The sequence below is a fragment of the Merops nubicus genome, unplaced genomic scaffold (genome assembly GCF_000691845.1).
Source record: "Merops nubicus isolate BGI_N331 unplaced genomic scaffold, ASM69184v1 scaffold3817, whole genome shotgun sequence".
NCBI classification, from domain to species: Eukaryota; Metazoa; Chordata; class Aves; order Coraciiformes; family Meropidae; genus Merops; species Merops nubicus.
Window position 1 is genome coordinate 42,276 of NW_008618172.1, and position 20,548 is coordinate 62,823.

At 40.7% G+C, this 20,548-nt stretch overlaps 1 protein-coding gene across 1 annotated transcript in view; it reads right to left on the minus strand.

Moving 5' to 3' along the window:
* The window catches only part of LOC103775875 (neurabin-1-like), a gene marked incomplete at its 3' end in the record, with an annotated part of 48,447 nt that extends 28,813 nt beyond the window's left edge, over positions 1-19,634 (minus strand). Inside the window, exon 1 of the mRNA XM_008943349.1 lies at positions 18,168-19,634. Within this exon, the coding sequence (XP_008941597.1) occupies positions 18,168-19,634 (1,467 nt within the window). The remainder of the gene's footprint in view (positions 1-18,167) is intronic.
* Between the last annotated feature and the right edge of the window lie 914 nt (positions 19,635-20,548).

A 20,548-nucleotide genomic window follows, 5' to 3' on the forward strand; every position in this document is an offset into this window, starting at 1 on the left:
ATTTACTTACACACAGGATCCTAGATAGTCAGTTCAATCATGAAAGGAATTGTGTTTTCAAACTGAAAGCTTCCAAAACTACCTCCTTGAATTACCATAAATAAAATTCTGTGAAAGCGTCAAGTAAGTTCACAATCTTTTGTTGTGAGGAATACATAATTATTAGTAGATTCTATAACCATTCATCAGCAATTAGAGTTTGGACAGGCAGGCTCACTAAGGAGAATTTGCTTGGCTTATTTTATATATCGCATAAAATAAGACAAAGTATATGACTACCTTGCAAAGTAAATTAGTTTTTTTATTGAGCACCAAACAGCTACCACTAGACTGCTTTTGGTACCAACCCATCCTGCTTAATTCTAATTCAGGTCCACCAAATTTATACCTGCAGCAATATATATACACATATTCCCCATGACAGTTGCCTCACTCTTAAATCTCTTCTGTATCCTGAAAGTAGCTTGATACCGTCATATAAAGAAAGAAGTACAGAATCTGGGTATTGTAATTTATTTTCTATTGGCCAAGCATATAATTATATTCCCCACAGACAATATTTTAAAACAAGTATCAAGTCACACTGGACTGCTGCAGAAGAGAAAGTCAGCACTATCATAAAAACACTAGGCAAAACACAGGTTGAAGCCTCTTTTTCTACTTCCTGTATATTAATTTCCGTTTCAGCTCTGCTGAAGATATCATTGACCACAAACTTGTCAGAGTTACACGTGATGTACAATTCCGTCCACAGTACATTACCCATCTTTTTTATTTTCTGAAACCTCTTTTCACAGTTAGTAAAGACCTATGACAATGTGGGAGGTGTATTTTGGAGATGCTGAAGACCACGCAGAAGTTCTCTCAAATCGAAATGGTGAAGGACAGAGCAGTGGTGCAGGCAGGAAGCAAGTGATCCAACACACATAGCTGCAGCTCCTGACTCTTCCCCTAGATTTCACCTCTACCTCATTTGCCTGTAGGTCAGTAAGGACAGACCATAAATGGCAAACAATATTTTCCTTCTGAACTGTGATATTATGACATTGACTCACGAGCATCATGAGATTCCCTCAAAAGCAGTTACCTAAATTCTACATTTTTTATTTTCCATTAAAATTTGAAAGTCTCAGTTCTACTCCTCTCTCTTTCATTAATCCTAGTTGCATAACTGAGCATTATTTCAACTGCCTCTTCTTCTCTCCCTACTACATCATCTGTTGGACTTATTTATGTTCATTATGCAGACAAAGAGACATTCTAGCCACCAAGTGAGTACCTTGGTAAGGCTCTGACAGTATACCAAAACCAGTGCAGCTTCAAAACATGAATAAGAAAGCCTACCCTGGTTATCCTGGTTTTAAAAGTATTCTAGCTTCTCTACTCATTGATGCTCTATTCATCTCCCCCCACCCCCCTGAGGAATGCTCCACATTAAAATTGCTTTAGAGTAGTAAAGTTAAATGCCAGTCTTTGTGATCTCCCAGCCACTACTTTCAAATAGCATAATGGGAGAGACAGCCTAAAAAAAAAAAAAGTCAAGTTTCAGCTGATATTACAACTGAAGAAAACAGGACGGAAAAGCATACAGAAAAGGAGTCTCGCTTGAGTACTACAGCCTTTATTGACTTTTTCTTCCAGCTTCCAGCCCTAATAAGAGCTGTAAACATCTGCCTCCCTTCACTCAGGGCTCAAAGCCTACAACTGCCTCCTGAGGGCAGCTGACTGTCACATTTCATAAAACGAAACAAACAAACAAACAAACAAAAAACAAAACAAAACAAAACAAAACAAAAAAAAACAGGGAAGATGTAACTCTCTTCATTAAAACCTATCCAAGAGAGGAAAAGATGACAATGGTGCACTTGACATAAAAGGCCAAGTAGTTTTAACACTCATCCAATATGTGAGAGTTAAAATTCAATTCCCTTTAAGTCAAAGAATTTATTTGAAATCTAATAGCTCCTTATCTATTTCATAGCACGTCTTTCAGCACATCTCAGATCCCAAAGCTGCCCCCAGTGCCAAAGAGGAACAGTCTAAATATTAAGCTACACAACTGTATTTGTCCTTGTGTTCCTTCCAGTGCCAGCATTCAGAAGTTCTTTCTATATAGACAGTTCTTTTGGTCCAACGTTCAACCTAAAGTGCAAGAACACGCAACCTGCAGTGTAAAGTTTAGGTAGATGCTCTCCTAGAAAATGACAGAGGGAGATCTGTGACCTCTTCTGGGCTCATGTTCCAAAGATGGTCACCCTTTCCCCAAGCTCTTTTATGAACCGCATGGAGAAACCAAAGTTTTTCATAAAATTTTATTATAGGCTCGCAACAGACTTGAAAAAGCTGCCAGCCTTCATGTGATGGATGTACCTGTACTCCAGATGAGTAAGAAATGCCATTAAGAGGTAGCAAAGGTTTTCTGAGCATCTCCTTGGTCAACCTATAGAGTTTTGACGTGATGACACGAAGTAGGCTTGCTGACTAGTAACTAAACTCAAGACACTACTTTCAGCTGAAGGCACTGCACTCTTATGAAGCTGATGCCATTTATTGTAAACTGTTACACAAACATCCAGGATTTTTTTTCAGTTGTACATCTAAAGTACTGGAAGTTAAGAACTTTAAGCCATTTGTTTTCTTAAGAAAGTAGCTCTGCATTTCTTTGAGTACTACTAGGTATTGAAACTGTTTCCAGGAAAGCTGGAAAACATGGTTTTATTACAAGATCGACCTTAAGGCAATGTTTTCTAACACAATTCAGAACCATCCCAGCAGTACTTCAACAGAACACAGACTACATGTTCCATGCGCTGTTTTAGGCTCCTTTTGCAGAACAGACTGCAATTCCCAAGGCTGGCTGCCTTGGGAAAACAGTCAGAGCAGAGAGTAAAGTCCAGTACTCCCCCCAATTCTCAGATATTGGTTTTTCATCACAGATAGCTTGCTGTAGCCTCCTTTTTTTTTGGTTCATTCTCTTCTAGCTGACTAGACTCTTCTAGTCTCTCACAGTAGACTACAGACAACACCTTAAGTTTTTCCTTAACTGTGATAGGAAATTAAGTGTCTCTGTAGTACAGATCAGTGCATCAGTAAGGTGAAACTGTAAAACAGGTAAAATATTGGTATGTCACTGAAGTGGTTTTGCAGACATGTCCACAAGAAATTTCAACAGTGCTGCGACAACACTGAATCTGTTCAATGACTTGGATACTCTGTATGCTAACCAAATGGTGCAAAAGACAACATGTGACTCGGTGGTGGTGTAATGACTGTTTAAAACAGCACTTTTGTCTGCCAGTCTTGTACTGTACAGTCTGCATCGCACAGTACAGTATAGCTTGGTTGATAGCCCATCATATGCTGTCAAGAACTCTTGCATGCAAACACTGTGAACTGAAGCAGAGCTGGTGGTGTAAGTCCTGGAAATCTGCTATCAGTACTACTAAATTAATTTACTGATCAAATTCATGACTACAGCATGATAAAGGGCTGCACAATGTCAGGAAGTCCCAAAAGTACCTTATTTCTGATGATAGCACTGCGTGGTGCATTTGTCTGCACCAAATATAGGGATATGGATATTATCAGAAAGAGCTGATTCAAAGTAAGATATTTTAAATGTAATTTCTTCTTAAATTGCCTTTTTTTTTTTTTCAGTTAAGGTATTTAATCAAATCTGAGGTCTGAATGAGGGATGAAGCACAGGCCTTTTCTTTACTGTTGGTGTTATTTTCAGAGAGTGAGACAGCAGATAGATAAAATTTTGACCTTCATTTTCAAGGTATTCAAGCCAGTCATTAAAAGACAACTACTATTCAGCAAGTCACCAAGTGATGTTTTATCTTGGAATTCCTGTGCTAATAAAAGACAAAGAATTTGACCTCGTATTTCTTTATTATAGTACCACTCTTGTTTAACAGAGAACAAAAAATACCTTATACCAGAGAGCAGTTACGCCATGCTTACCCTTAACAGATGTTTTTGCTACACCTTCCTGGCAGGTTTACCTTGCACTGCAAAAATCCCTGCAGCTAAAGCAAGCCCCACACCCTTTGGGAGCATTACATTTAACAAGTAAGAATAAATTACAGAGTTTCTAAGACAAAAATTTCACTTTCAAAGCCTTTTGATGAATTATCACTACAGTATTTTATTAGTCAAGTATTTCCATACACAAGTAAGTTTGTTCCATTAAATCCTACTTTTCTAGGTGTTCAGTGCAGCTTCTAAAACGGGGTGGCATTAAATTTATATATGTCTGCCAGATAAGGCAGATACTCCATACAACATGGCCCAGAGAAGATGCTGCTTCTCTACTCAGGTGTCAACCACAGTTTTAAGGAAACCTGAGATGGAACATATGGCCCACATAGATTTTGCTGTCTTACACAGTAAAGAAGCAAGTTATCAAAAGCAAAGAGTGAGATCAGAGAGATCTGTAGAGAGAACAACAAGCAGAAAATAAACAGCATATATCCTCTATGGAGGTGAAGCTATGCATTTCACACGTTATTTATTTATTACAAATAATAAAACTACACAATAAACAAAAAATATAGATAATGCTGTAACAAAATAAACTCACTGAAAAAAGGCACCACAGTAAATTCTTCAGTCTTTTGACTTTTGATGAAAAGTCTTTTCATCACTTTTTAGAGATGAATATGGTCTACATAAAAAAGACAAAAATTCATAAACTGACAATTCAAAAATAAGCTGCATGTTTTTTCTATTTTTAATGCAATGCAAAATTAATTCAAGTATGTAGCCCTAGAAATGAAGAAAATTGATGATAAAAAAGGAAATTATATTCTAGGCCATCACAAAATAACTGCAGCCTGGGAAGCATCCAGAATCAATACAGGAGGAGTAAAAGAAGACAACCAGAAGCTAGATTTTAAAAAAAAAATCGATAAGGCAGACTACAAATAGTCAGATAACATCAGGAACTCACTTGAGGAAAAATGGTGACAAAAGTTTTCAACTGCATATTTCAGACTATTGATCCAGTGGAAAGTGGTTAGCTCTTAAAAAATGGCCACAAACCTGCACTATGGCTTCTTTAAGCTCTGAATGCTGCAAGCACAGTACTACCATGCACAGCTGCATTGCCTTATGAAAGCTGGGGCAGGACCCAGCCAGGGCAGGGTGCTGATGAGGCTCCGACAGCCCCAATTGTCCAGCTGGGGGAGGAGATCCCCACCACTCTGTCACCATCCTGGTCAAGACCACATGCTTCTCATCACTGTGCTGCTGGAACATAAATCCAGCTTTCTCAAGCTCAGAAACATGGAGTTCTTAATGGTATGGCAATGGAACTACAGGAGGTTTCCAGGGCTCAGAGACACAAGTGACCTTCTGGACCACAGGGTCCAAATAACATAAATCACACACAGGCACAAGAAGCTTGCTTTAAAAGCTCCACTTTTAAGCCAAAGGAGCAAAGAACAATTTATTATATATTGCTTACTCTCTTTCAATTTTAGTCCCTTTATTTAAAGAGGAACTCCAAAGCCTTCCCCTTAACCTCTCTCACGTTTCATAACTCACCGTTGGTCAGTCATCTTCAGCCACACATACTGGCCTCCCTCCTGGGACTTCTTGAGCTTTAAAAAATCAGCAAAATGCCTCTCTCCACCATTACTGGAAGGATTTCATACATAATCTAGACAATGTTAGCGCATTGTACCAATTGAGTAACTTTAAGATTGTACTGAAGGTGTACAGTACCGTACAGAATTATTTACCAGTTTGACCAGAGCTTTTTGGGTATCTGTCCTCAACCGAGTGCTGAGCTGACGTTCCCGTTCCAAGCAGGGCTTACCCAGCTGCAGGACAGCAACAGCCATGCAGACTTCAGCAGATGCTATATGCAAGATGTTGGTGGGCTTTGCCTCTGCTGCAAATGAACACTACCCCTCAGTAGTTTTATTTTTGTACAGGCTGGTTTTAATCTCTCCTCTTAATCATAAATATTGAACTAATAGTATTTGTTCAAACATTTCCCCAACATTTTTTTGCATTGTTAAATGTTACTAACATGTAACTAACTGTTAAATCTAACTACTGACTAAATGTTAAAGGTTAGGTCAATCTGCTAATGCTATAATACAATAAAATATGTCAAAAAAAAAAACAACAACAACAACAACAACAACAACCCAAACCTCTCCTTTCTTAGGTATTTTGATTGACAATAGTAGCTCTAGGTTCTCATTAAACAGGAAACATTAAAAGACCACTATCGATTCTTAAACTAAGCTTAACTGCTTGGAATTACAGGTAAAAATCCAAGCTGTATTCAATGAGCATTTATTAAAATATTCATACATACTTAAACAATGTTAACTGTTATAATCAGGGAGAACCCACTAAGGCTGCTGCACCACCTATAGATTTGCAAAACCTCGTACTCTTATAATTTGATAAATGAGAGATCACTTAGTGTGTTTTACAAATAGTAAAATTAAAATAATTTGTCTTGGATGAAATGTAGCTGCTTCCTTTGTCAAAGTTCACTGTGATGAAAATATTTTTTTTCTGATTTAAATGAAGCCACAGAACCATGGGATGGTTGAAGTTGTAAGGGACCTATGGAGGCCACCTGGTTCAACCCCCCTGCTCAAGGGGCATCACCTACAACTGGTTGCCCAGGACTATGTCCAGACAGCTTTGGAGCATCTCCAAAGATGGAGTTTCCATAATCTCCCTGGGCAACCTAGGCCAGTGCTGAGTCACCCTCAAAGACAAGTGTTTCTTGATCTTCAGAGGGAACCTCCTGTGTTTCAGCTGGCGTCCAGTGTCTCTGGTTCTGCCACTGGGCACCACTGGAAAGAGCCTGGCTCCACCCTCTCTGCACCTTCTCTTCAGCTATGTATATACACTAATAAGATCCCCCCTTGAGCCTTCTCTTCGCTAGGCTAAACAGTCCCAGTTCTCAGCCTTTCCTCATAGGAGAGACGCTCCAGACCCTCGATCATCCTCATAGGCCTTCACTGGACTCCCTCTGGTCTCTTATACTGGGGAGGCTGGAACAGGACCCAGTACTCCAGGTGTGGTCTCACCAGTGCTGAGCAGAGGGGAAGTATCACCTCTCATGACCAGCCTGGCAACACCCCTAACGCAGCCCAGGACACCATCAGCCTTCGTTGCTAACAAGGGCACATTGCCGGCTCCTGGTGTTCCCCAGGGCCCCAGATCCTCTTCTGCAAAGCTGCTTTTCAGCTGGGTGGCCTCCAGCATATACCGATGCATAAGGCTTTTCGTCCTCAGCTGCAAGACTTTGCACTTCTCCCTGTTGAACTTCAAGAGGTTCCTGTCTTCCTTCTTCTCTGTTCAGCCAGTCTTCAACCCATCTCTCTGAGCATCCAGCCCCTACTTCCATCAGCATATGAGGATGTTACATCAAAAGCCTTGTAGACAAGACCCATTGTTCTCCTGTCATCTATCAAGCCAGTCACTTCATTGTAGAAGGTTATGAGGTTGGTCAAGCATAACTTCTCCTTTTTCATGGCCAAGACTTTGTTAATGACTGTGTCATGCACTTGTAGTAAAACACAGTTAAGTCTTAGTAGTTATTTTGGATCTACAGATGTTAAGGCTGGAGACTGCTTTAATGTTCATACAGAGAGAAGGGGAAAAAAGAAAAAAAAAATAAAGAAAAACACCCTCTGTTTAATAGTATTTCCCTCCCCCCATCTTAAATAGGAACATAAAAGAAATGTGCAAAATATTAAGGTAGCGGTTTTCAGTCAGCCTACCGGATTAATAGAGGTGTGATAAAACTGAGCAACTACTTCAGAGAAAAAGGCTGGACAAACAGGAATAAAGAGCCATGTCATCCAGTAGTCTCATGCTCCCAACCACAATACTGAAACATTCTTATTTGCATTAGTGCACTTTGCCACACTTCTAAATTACCAACTTTTTCAAGAGTGCTCTAAATCTCCAGATTTGTAAGTTCTCTCTAATTTGCCCTTGTGAAAATATACAGTATTCAAATATTCTGAGTATTCTGTTTAAGCAGTCCATGCACTAAAAAAACCTACTGGACAGTCACCCTAGTCAACATTAATGAACTTTCTTCGGGCTTCTAAGAAGGTAGAGCTAAGAGGTAAATATTTAAACATGTCAGAATCTACATATCTACAGAACCTAAATATGTCAGTATCTAAACATGTCAGAGTCTATCTTAAAGATGACTGCAAGCTTATAAAAATGTAAAGATGATTACAAGCTGAATGAAACCTTGGAATTTTTCTTTTTATCAGAAAATCCATGACCTGGATGAATTAGACAGGAGTTTGATAACATAACTTTTAAACGCCTCTATAGCTTATTGCTTTTAAAGAAATAATGTAGCTAGTAAGTTTGAAATACAGGTATTTTATAAAATAAAAGGCCCTAGGTATACATGCAGCATAGTTTGAATATTAAAAGATACCCTTTCAATGTGAACCAGCATCTTATGCCCTTGAGATTATGCACTGAATACTAACACAAGTGGAAACTGCAGAGAGGAACATAAAAAGTTACAGATGTGCAAACACCAAGTGCAGCTGTATGTGTAACAACATGAGGCAAACAGGCCCCAGAGATGAATTCTGCAAGCACACCCTCCACTGACTTTATCACAAGGAAATACCCAAGTGATCCAACAGCTCTCACTGTTGGGACACCTCAGAATAACAGCTATAGCTTTGTACTGTTTAATTACAGCTATGGCAAGCACTTTTTTAAGAGATTATTTGTGGCCTGCAAGTTCGACAGTGCTGAAGGAAGTTCCAACCCTTAACAGAATTAACAGACACTGCTAGACCACACAGTAGTCTATTAGGAACATAAAAAAGAGTGTCTGCTATTACAATTCTTTAATCTTAGTTGGAAAATACTCAATACCACCTTAAAAGTGGAACTCTGCCCCTTTTCCTTCAAGTGCTTTTTCTTTATGAATATACCAGAGATGCAGTTATGCTCTTTTTTAGGCTTTGTCATTCGTCACTGAGCAAAACAAATTTCTTAATCCCCCTGCTTTATGATAGAAGTAACTGAGAAAAGGACAGGTAAGAGCAGCAAGTTGCTGCAGCTCTTCCTGCAAACTCACTTGCCTTAAGCAGAATCCACCAGACACGTTCCAGATGAAGTCTCCTTATAAAATGACACTCACAATTCCCTACCGCTACCAAAATATTTTGCTTCATGTATCTAGAATGCCATTTTCCTTCCCCACAGCTGCACTGCACCACAGGTTACTGCTGCCATTCTGCACAAGCAAGTCAGAGTGGCTTTCCTCTTAGCTGTCATCCCCTACAAATGAGTCGCTAGTTTACGGTGAAACTTCTTGGCTCATAAATCCGTCCTCACTACTCAAGTCACCTGTACTATACTGTAATCCTATGCAATGATAAGGCTTCCCCCTTCCTATCAAAAGCAAGCATGATTAGCATGCTCCAACTTCCTGAGACAGACTACTGAAATTTTTAACAAGGTCTTCTACCTTATCAAAGGCAGACATGTCTGACACATGCTGTCTCATAAATCCCTTTACATGTATTCCACTTTTTCATTTGCATCCCTGCCTTTCACTGTTGTTAGTTTTTTCTATTGTTTCGATTTAGAAAAAAAAATATAAATAATTTTAAAGCTGCTAAAACCACCTCTTCTCTACTTCCTGAAAAATAGCAACTGCATTTGCTTTTCTGCAGTTAAATACCATTTCTATTTTGATAGTGTACTGTCTGTTTTCAAATGTTTGCTACAAGACTTTCTAAATTATTCTTTCACTCAGCCCTCTACAAACCTGAGCACTAGGGACTTCTGGGTTTCATCTTCATTTCACCACAAGACCTTCCATTGCAAGAGTTTCCACCTGTGTACACTTATTTCACTCTTAATCCCAATGCCAGGTTCAACATGACCAACTGCACCAAAAATGAATGTAAAATATTAATATAAACTGGGGATACCAGCTCCAATGGCAACCTCATGCTCACTGCATGATGCTCAGCTTCCTTTCTTGTTTCATTTTTAATAGATAAATAGCATTTTACTACTTGGATTATTTTCCTTTACAAGGTCAAAACTCAGCTTGACTTCTGGCAACTTCTTATTCACACTTAAGATTTCTATGGCAGTCTTTGTCTTTTAAGCAACCACTTCTATCACTCCTTGCAAGTTCTTGGGTAGCTTCTGATATCCTCTTGGGCTGGCTTTGCTTCTGATTAGGTCTGCAATTATTCTGCTCATGTATTCTGCTTTTTCTTGGGATGCAAATCCTACACACTTTTCCCAATTCTGAATCAAAGGGATTTGAAGAACCCCACCGTTAGCTCCCTTTGCTATTTGATGCAGCTAATTTCAAACCAGTTTCCTACAGTTTCTCAGTCTTCATTTTTTAAAAATTCAAAACCTTTAATTGGAAACCCCTTTCAATCTAGCTGCATAAACCTTTGATGTAAATTACTCAGTCCAAACTCACTCACTACAAACAGCTCTCCTAAAATGTCCTCGATGCTTACACAACCCAGTTTAAAGCAACATTATTTCTTTCTAGTTCAATAACTGCGTGTGCAAATTGCATCCAGGAATAACTGCTCCCCAGAATTAGTAGTGAAATTATGACCTATACAAGATGTAAAGTTTCCACAGCTTATTGCAGCAGGCAAATAACTTTATTCCATCAACTGTATTCCAATAAATCCATTTATACTTAATACAAGAAAATTCTTTTGCACCTGAAATTACTGTGAGTGAAAGGCTCATGCAGTTAAAATGTACAATTCCAACTCAGTAATATACTTCATGTACGAGATAACCACAAAGAACACAGTGACCTTTTAATAATCAAAACAGCAACTTGTTCTGGAATGCTTTATCCCTTCACTATTGTTCTTTATCTGAGCGCATCCACTCTTTGAATCCTTAATATTCTTTTTCCTAATAAATATCTATAAAACGTTTTGTCTTTTGTAACAAGGTATTTCCTAACAAATGGAACTGAAATAGAAGACCAGGTCCCAGAATTGCTCTCTATTTCTTACCACAAGAACAAAGAACCTCATTTACATCATTAACTTTTACAAATAATAAAAGTTAGCATCACAATCCTTGCAGTACCAGTCATTCTACTACTATTTAAGCCTGTTGCATTTCCTATACTTTACAACACCTGAAAAAAGTATAAGGTAATTTTCCGTAGCAGAATGCACACATTTGTCAAACTATTTCACAAGTCGAGATTAATGGAATTAATTACCTACCTGCTAACCATTTTACAGAACTCAAATACCAGCATAATGGTTCAGTGATTTATTCAACATTACAGGAGAGAGTCTAAATCACAGAATGCTAGGGGTTAGAAGTGACCTCTTGAGATCATCTAGTCCAACCCCCTGCCAAGGCAGGTTCACCCAGAGCAGGCTGCACAGGAACACATCAGGGAGGGTTTTGAAGGTCTCCAGAGAAGGCAACTCCACAACCTCTCTGGGCAGCCTATTCAGTGCTCTGTCATTCTCACAGTAAAGAATTTTCTCCTTGTGTTTAGATGGAACTTACTGTGTTCTAGTTTGTGCCTGCTGCCCCTTGTCCTAGCACTGTCCGCCACCGAAAAGAGGCTGGCCCCATCCTCTTGACACCCGCCCTTTAGATACTTATGAACATTGATAAGATCTCCTCAGTCTTCTCTTTTCCAGGCTAAACAGATCCAGGTCTCTCAGTCTTTCCTTGTAAGAGAGATGTTCCAGTCCCCTAATCATCTTTGTTGCCTTCCATTGGACTCTCTGCAGTAGTTCCCTGTCTCTCTATCTAAGCCTACTTACCAGGTCTCGTGCTTTAGCCAGAACTACCACCCACTCCTAATGTTGTACAATAAAGCATGGACGCAGGAGCTAAAGCAGAGGACCAAATTTAAGGAAAGGAAAATACTCTTTCAGTGATTTCAGAAGGAAACTATGCATCATTCTTTATCTGTAAGGTCTCTTAGCCGACCCACCCGAAAGTTGATGAATTTCTCAGATTCTCTAAACATTTTGAATCTAATACAGTCTCAGGATCTTTCAGCATGTCCTGTTTTCCACATCTGCCTTCAACAAACATCCTAACACCCACTAGGTCTACTTTACTTGTACAATCATAGGATCATTGAGGTTGGAAGGGAGATTTAGAGATAATCTAAATCTAACTCCGCATTCACTCCAGTACAACACAAATGGAAGCGGTGACAAGTTTGGAGCCAGGGATTGTGCAGTGTGCTGGGTTTGTGTCTGGTGAGGTTTTGGTAGCTGGGGAGAGGACTACTGGTGTGGCCCCTGTAAGATGCTTCAAGAAGCTTCCCCAGCTCCAAGCCAGACCCACCTCTGGCCAAGCCCAAACCAGTCAGTGTCTCTGGGAAAACATATTTAAAAGGGGAAAACCTATTGGACCAGTCCTTTTCTTCTGGAAGTTCTTTAGTCTGAGAGAGGAGGGGGATGAGAGAAACACAACCATGCAGACACCATAGTCAGTGAGGGAGCCACACTGGATTAGCCATTGCCTTTTGGCCCATGGTGATATGGCAGGCTGAGCCTTTGCAGTCCTTAGAGACCAACGCTAGTGCAGAACCTCATCTGCAGCCGGTGGAGGACTCCATGCTGAAGCAAAAGACTACTGAAGAAGGCCATGAGTCTGAGGGAAGCCTGCACTGGAGCAGTCCATCACTGGGAGGATTATGGCCTGCTGAAGGGACCCAGACTTGTAAGAAAAGTTCATGGAGGGCTGTCTCCCATGGGAGTGATGCCACATTGCCACAGGGGCAAACTGTGAGGAGATTTCCTCCTGCAGAGGAAGGAGCAGCAGAAACAACGTGGACCAGACCAGGCCTGACCATAACCCCATTCCCTGCCCTCACTGTGAGGCTGCAGGGGAGGAGGTAGCAGAGCTGGGCTCTGGAAGAAGGGCAGGGGGGGAGGAATGGGTTTTTAAGATCCCGTTGTACTTATCACTGTGATTCAGCTGGTGAATTGGTGGTGGTTTTAAGTTAAATTGATTTTGTTTCCCAAAGCTGAGTCTGTCTTTTGCCCTTGACCATAACTAGTGCCTGTGCCTTTCCTGGCCTCTGTCTCAGCCCTCAAGCCTTTTGTTGCATTTTCTCCTCCCCATCCCACCGGGTTGGTCCCCACCGGAAGGGCAGGAGCAAGCGAGTCGCTGCGTGGTACTTAGTGCCAGCGGGGTGGGCTCAAACCACAGAAAAGGGTCACTGTCACTTATGACTTCTATCATCCACAACAGTTCACCAGCACTGTCACAACAACAGGTAAATACCATACTGAACACTGAAACAGGAGAAGAAATACTTTTTCAACACTAAAACTTGAAAATGTTTCCAGCATACTTTATTTTGATGCTTACCAAAGAATAATGTTCTAAAGAGTAAAAATTCCCAAAGTAATGATAACGTCACATTATTTCAGATTCTTTCTTCACCGCTATTTACATTACAGAATATTTTAGTGAGAGAAGTGAGGTATAACTAAATGAAAGACTTATTTTTGAACTGATTTTTGATATGAAAAATCATTATAAAGAAATTTCAAATCAACTGTAAAATACTAAAGTAATTTATATTTTACACTAAGCTACAATCACAGCACTTCTTGTAAAACCTCTTCAAAGGCTCACTTCAAAAAGAGAAAGAGAGAAGGACAAATTCCGATTCCTGAAGACCATTTGAACAAAACACAAACTGGAAAACTGAAGTGTTGTAGGATATGAGACTCAGTCACACTGCATTGCAAAAGTGAGGAAGAACGTATGAGGCATGGGCACTAGTGATCATAATCCCTCTGTACAGAATTAACTGAAACATCAGAGAGCCTTTTGCTGTATCTTCTCCACTCCTGTCACCCTCTTCCCCACCCACCCCAGAATTCGGAGCGGTGTGCACAGAGGTCCCTTCACCATCACTGTACCCTAAGGAAGCTTCATGGAACCACGCAAACCACAGCAGAAGCTTGGGCTAGACCCCTTTACTGCCCCACAAGTTACGTGCTGTCTGTCATATGGTCTGACCACATACTACCCAACCTTCTCCAACCCCTAAGCCAGGCAGGGCCAAGTCAGTGGAGCAGAAGGTTGCAAAAGGAGACACCAATTGCTGCTAACTGCTTTAAATGGTTTAATGTGTACCTAGTGGCAGAAATAGGGCACTAACTGAAGATGCAGCCACCAGCTATCAAGATAAAAGACATTATGGATTTGGAGAGAGAAAAAGAGGTGAACATCACTATTCCATCCTAATTCTATCCAGGATGGAGTAAGCATGGCTGAAAAGGACTAGGATTTGGACAACTGATACATTTCCATTTTGCTAGAGGGTGGAAAGCCACGAGGTAATGAATTCTGTCCTCAGGAAACCCTGCAAAATTCAACAGAAGGCCAATAAATCACTGAGATTCTGCTTTTTTTTTTGTGTGTGTGTGTGTGTAGAAAAGTATCCCTGGAGAAACCAGGATATTTTTTTCACCATCACATTTATCTAACTTTTTAGTCACTCACTTGGAGAGCGACTTGGAGAGCTTTAGTTTCATCCCTGAGCAGAAACACAACAGCTCAACACAAGAATGGGCCAGTGCTGATGATGGCCTCTATATCATGATATAAGCACTAATATCAACTGCTATATCTACATGCACATCCTCTGTTTAGCAACACACTCATGCCCACAGCTGCTAACAGCACCAACGCTTGGGCCATTTTAGGCTATTTTCTACTGAACAGCACCAAGATGACTTAAGCTCCCACAAGCACACACAACTACTCACGTTAGCAATGCCACACTTCAAATACCTAGAAACTCTCCAAGCCTGCAGTGGCCCCAGGGCAGCTACATACTCCTAAAGGGACTTCTGACAGAGACAAGATCAGCAAACATATCCCATAATCCTAGAGCAGAGTAAATGGCCCATGGAGCATGGGATCTGTGGTGCTGAAATTACAGACTGTAACAGAGTGCATCCATTGACTTGAGTCTTTTCTCTTTATAGTAAGTTTCTCAATAACTGTGTCTCTATCCTGCTCTGGCGATGAGCAGAACTCAACCTTTATCAGTTTGATGAGTAAGATTTTATATATTCGTCCTTCTGCCTATATTTCATTACTTCTCATAGTCCATAGTATTTCCCTTGAAGGGACAGAAAGGATTCCCCTTGGTGGTAACTGAAATATCTTTGCTCTTCAGTCTCAGCACTTCTTACATGTCTACCTGAAAAATCCCTTGCAAGACAGTTCAAAGATGTTCAGTGAAACCTGCCCAGACCTTCAAGTAACAACTTTATGGCAATAACTGTCCATTCATTTCACAGCTTCCACATTAAAATGCCAATTTTCTTATTTCAGAGCTCACCTATAAGAGGAAAGTAGAGGTACAAGACTGTGAAATCAGAGCTAAACATCTAGAGTTTGGGTTGGACTTTCCACACTACTAACTAGCACAGGAGTTAAGTACCAATTGCACTGTTTTAATAAAGATAAATCAGTTTTCAACAGTTCAGAAGATTCTCCTGTTTCTTATTTCCTTCTCTCTCAGTTATGCTATGCATGAGATGACGTTCAGGAAAGTACTACTGAAACCAGTTATGCCCACTAACACACAGAATTGCCTAGAACAGAAAAAAACTTAAAGAGTTGCTGTCTATTCATCATCCACACAAAACACAAGGGTACAAGAAGTCATCAGGTAAGTTCATTCACTTGCACTGTGCAAGGGTACAGAAGACAAGTCGCCCTTGCCCTCTGCCCATTGGTACCTATCTGCTGGGCAGAAAGCACTTGCCAGAGATGGTCCACAACCCCCCGGCAGCGCGGACAGAGAAGCAGCACAGGAGCCCGGAGATTTGCGAGCCTTCAGAAGCCACCAGGGCATTCTCCAGCTGCCCTCTCCAGGCCCCTGCCCATGGTGGCGGTGTGGCCAGGCAGTGACCTGATGGCTCTGGCAGCGCGCCCGGGCTCACGCTGCTCGACACTGCTGAGGGAACCACAGAGCGTGGGGCAGAGAAGGGCGGAAGGCTTGAGAAGCAGCTTTTAATTTTCCACAACATCCGCTGCACTTCTTTCTCCTAGTGCAAGCCTTCCACATGGTCTCACTTCTGCTTCCCCACACGACTAACAGATTGCATGCATTGGAGGCATTTGGGACAAAAAGCAGGGGATCTCCCCAACCACCCAGTCCCTCCTACACTGTTCTCTTTCAATGTAGCTTTATTCTGTTTACTTCCCATCTACGACAAAGACGCTAAAATAATTAAAGCAGCAATTTCTTTTACTTTGGATAAGCCTGTTAGGAGTGCTTTGTGCTTAAAAACATGACAAATGCTCTCTGTTATTATTTACACAAACAACTCCTAGTACATTTTTCTGATGATTGTTATTATTACTTGACATTATTTAATCTGAAATTAAAATAGCATGAAAAACTTGAGAAGGAATATTTTGTAGCTAAATAATTAATAGAATGCTCTTATAGCACTTGGCATGACAGCATGATTCCGACAGAGAGCAATATACTGAAGTAAGGATGGCACTGCTAGCTCTTTCAAAACAGAAACATCACAAAAAAACACCTATCACAACATTACAATCAGTAGAGTCAGTTTTTGGATTCTTACCTGTTGGAATCATATCTATCATATGATAGAACAAATCTCTATACATAATTAGTAGACCTTTCAGAACAGAAAACATCACCTTGTCCGTCAGTACAGGCTGAGAGGGACGGTGGTGGAGGGGACAACCTCCATAATCCTTTGTAATAAAAGTTTCTCTGCTTCATGTCCAAAAACAACTAAAGAAAAACAACGAGTTTAATTATGGGAATAATCCAGAGGGTGCACAAACACTGTCAGAATTTTTGGTCCATGACACGAGCCTGAATAAAATACTAACAAAACAAAATCTAAAAATCCATCATCTTGTCTTGGACTGTTTTGTTTCAGTGTAAAAAAAAAAAAAAACAAACAGTCTTTTCAAAGCATGAAGAACACAAGGCCATTCCTCTCCCTCTGTGCCCTCCAAAAAACAGGTATGAAAACCTAGTTGCTTCATTCAGATGAAAATTTACAAATACAAATATACATCCTGCCCTAACTTAAACCACAGGTAGTGTAAATGCAGATTTTGTAAGTCACGTTACTTCAAGTTTGACAGTTAAACCTCTGTTCATTGATTTAGTAATTTTCATTGCTAAACTTTCACAATGGCAATGCAATCAATTTCTGTTACATACTTCCAATTTTAAAATGTTCAGATTTCAAATACTGCACACTATACTTAAGAGCCATTTCTGGGAAAATTACTGGTTTTCAATTGTCCACTTAAGACCACCTGCACCCAAACCAACTTGGAAGTAAAATACTTTTATACTTAACCATGAAACTCAGCAGTGGAAAGCAGGTACAAGAAAAAGGGGCAGTTTTTCCTTCCTTCCTGGTCTGACAGTACTTGAAACAACATTCTTAGCTGCAATTTCAAGGTACTTAAAAATAAACAAAAAAAACTCTGCAAGAAACTCACCCTTCATTAGGTATTTCAATCAACTGACTTCTGCCTTTCTGTAGCACTGGTATATACTAGATATACATATATTAGAGTCTTAAAGTTTTAAAAAAGTGATGAAACTACTAGAAAAGATACTAATTCAGATGCAGAATATTAACAGTCCTCTGCTAGTGAAACAACCACATCGTATTTTGTGACACAGTGTTTAAATATAGGGACTTCAAGGAATATCTGATGAGAACCACTTGATCTGAAGAAGCTGTGACTTCACGTGAAACAAAGCAAGCAGCACAAAGGCCACCAAATACCCACTTCTACATTGCACCACGTGATTACATTTCAGTCACATAAGTCAAAACATGCATGTTAAAATTCTCAAACTGCACAAACCTGGCTGTCATTCTGAATTTCTGTTGGTTTAGTTAGTCATCAAGTAGTCTAAGAAATGACACAAGCTCATCAGAGCTCAGCTTCTTTACTTCATTTAAGATTATGCTCACCATCTGACTGTATTAAAAACACTTATCAAGAGATCCTCTGCAATCTTTTCAGAACCAAGATCAGCAATCAAAACCTACTCCAAATAAAGTTGCATTTGAAAATGAACCCAACTGCAGGAAAAGAACGTAGGAAACTTTTACCTTAATTGGAGCACGGCTAAACTGTATTTTTCTGTTAGCTGGGATTTCCTCTTCATCTGGCAATCCATTAATTTCAGAATATTCCACATCAGGTTCATAACAGTTATTTTCATCACTGTCATCCTGATCATCCTGCTCTGTACCCGTCTCTCCCCAGTCAGAATTATATCTCGATCGTACCCGATACACATTGTAGTCAGAGTGCATGTACACATGGGAACTCTGGAAATTATTTGCATCTTCATGCACTTCTTTTTCACCTGTCTCATCATAATGGGACTGAGTGGCATCTGAAACAGCATCCGTGGCAGAATCGCCACCCGAAGCTACATTTCGTGGCAACTCCGCAACTTCGGCTCTATCAAAGATAACCTCTGCGTGTTCTGACTGTTCCTTTTGTTGCAACAAAACTTCTGTCTCTGTTTTTGACTTATTCCTAGCACAGCTCTCCACAGATCTTTCGCTGTCAAGTACGCCGACCAAATCCTGTTGATTCACTGCAGAGCTCCCAACAGAATCCGCACATGCCTCCGTACTCTTCTTCACTTCTTCAGTTGTTTTCAAACCTGCCCAAGTGCCCATGGACACCTTCTGTCTCGGTGCTGGAGGTGTGCTGTTCTGCTGCGAGTTCTCAACAGACATCACACCTGCACTCTGCTTGGCTGGGGGAGACCATGTGCCAGCATCTTTCAAAGGAGTGAAGCCCTCAAGGTCTGCAGCTGGGGAGGAGATACTTGCGACAGTGGAGGGGAGGTTTAGTGGGTAGTGACCAGTCACAGAGTACTCTTCGTTGTTTTCCGACTTTTCTACAACGATTACGTTGTGCGAGTCGGTGCTCTCAAAAACTGCACTGAGCTGACTCACGGTTGGAGAGACGGTCTCTGTCCTTGGGCTAAGACTGTCCAGTGAATCAGTGCTGCCTCTGTGAGACTTAGAACTGCACCACTCATCCGGAAGCTCATTGGAAACGACCTTCTCTTTCTTTGGGGAATAGCGATTGGAATGTCCCATTTCATGAGCGTTTCGCTCGAACATCTTCCGAGTTTCAGTGAACTTGGAATAGGAAGGACCATCATGGATAGTATCAAATCTACTAATCCTTTCTGAGACAGACGATTCCAATTTTACAATTGAACCATCTGCTTTTTCTACAAACTCTTTGGGCCTAATTCTTCTTTGAGGTGATGGAGGACCACCCTTCCCCCTGGTTTTAGGGGTAACTCCAGCACTTTCAGTGGGCTCCATGCCCATCTGCATAAATAAATTCTTAATCCTATTGACATTCGAGCCATATTTCCTTCCCCTGTTTTGCGAGGCTTCTCCCTCCTCTTTTGCTTTCTGGTCCCCATCTGATTTCGGTTTGTCAAAGGTGCTTTTCAGCGCCTGGAACTCAGTTCTATAAGCATTCCTGTGAGGAGAGGCACTTCGGAGGGTTGATCTTTCTCCTGAAGACTCTGTTTTCATCATGTTTACTCCAGGAGCACAAAACCAGCTTACATAGTTTCTGCGGTACCGCTCTCAGTAGTCTGTCACAGCTGAGACTCTGTTTGAGGAGTGTTCTTCTCAGGGGGCACTGCCCTTCACCAGGGCCATACTCCACAGAATATCCAAAGGTAAATATCTAAACACGTGCGGTCAGTTTTGACAAAGCAGCACAACCAAAGACTCTCAAGAAAAACAGCTGATTTAACCTGCAACAGAAAGAGGGTTTTCTGAATCATGTCAGGTACTTCTTTAGATCTAAGCCACAATCTCCATTTACTGTCATTTGACATGTTTACCAAATAAAAAGTAACAAAATATAACCTAACACTGCACAGACAGATGAAAACTTGCCATTACAAACTTTTTCAAATTGATTGGTGCCTAACTTGCAATCTATAATAACAAAGCACAGTGAAAGAGCAGATTATAGCATCTTACCATTCACGAACTATCACAACATACCACAAAAACGCAGACAAAAGAAAGGCAAGGTGGTGGGAAAAATGACACTGCTTCTGTGTAATCAAACTTTTCTTAAAACCAAAATCCCAAAATAAAAGTCCCAAAATCACACCTTTGAGTTTCTTACACGTAACCATAAACTAACTCACACAAACGTGATGGTTCTGCTTCCCTGAGGCACTACAAGAAACCTCTCAGAGGAACATAATGGTAGAAACACCACCAAAGACAGTACACTTTGGCAAATTAAACGGTAGCTCGAGGGAATAAGAAACTGCACCCAAAGTTCACATCCTCAGTTGAAACGGGAAAGAAAGTGAGATGCAGTCAGAGAAAGTTGCCCCTTGCCACAGGTGGCGGTTTGTCACCTGGAAAAGCCTGGAGGCGCCCAAGGAGGAGATGCGCTACCTGAGCCGGGGGCTGGCCGCGATCCC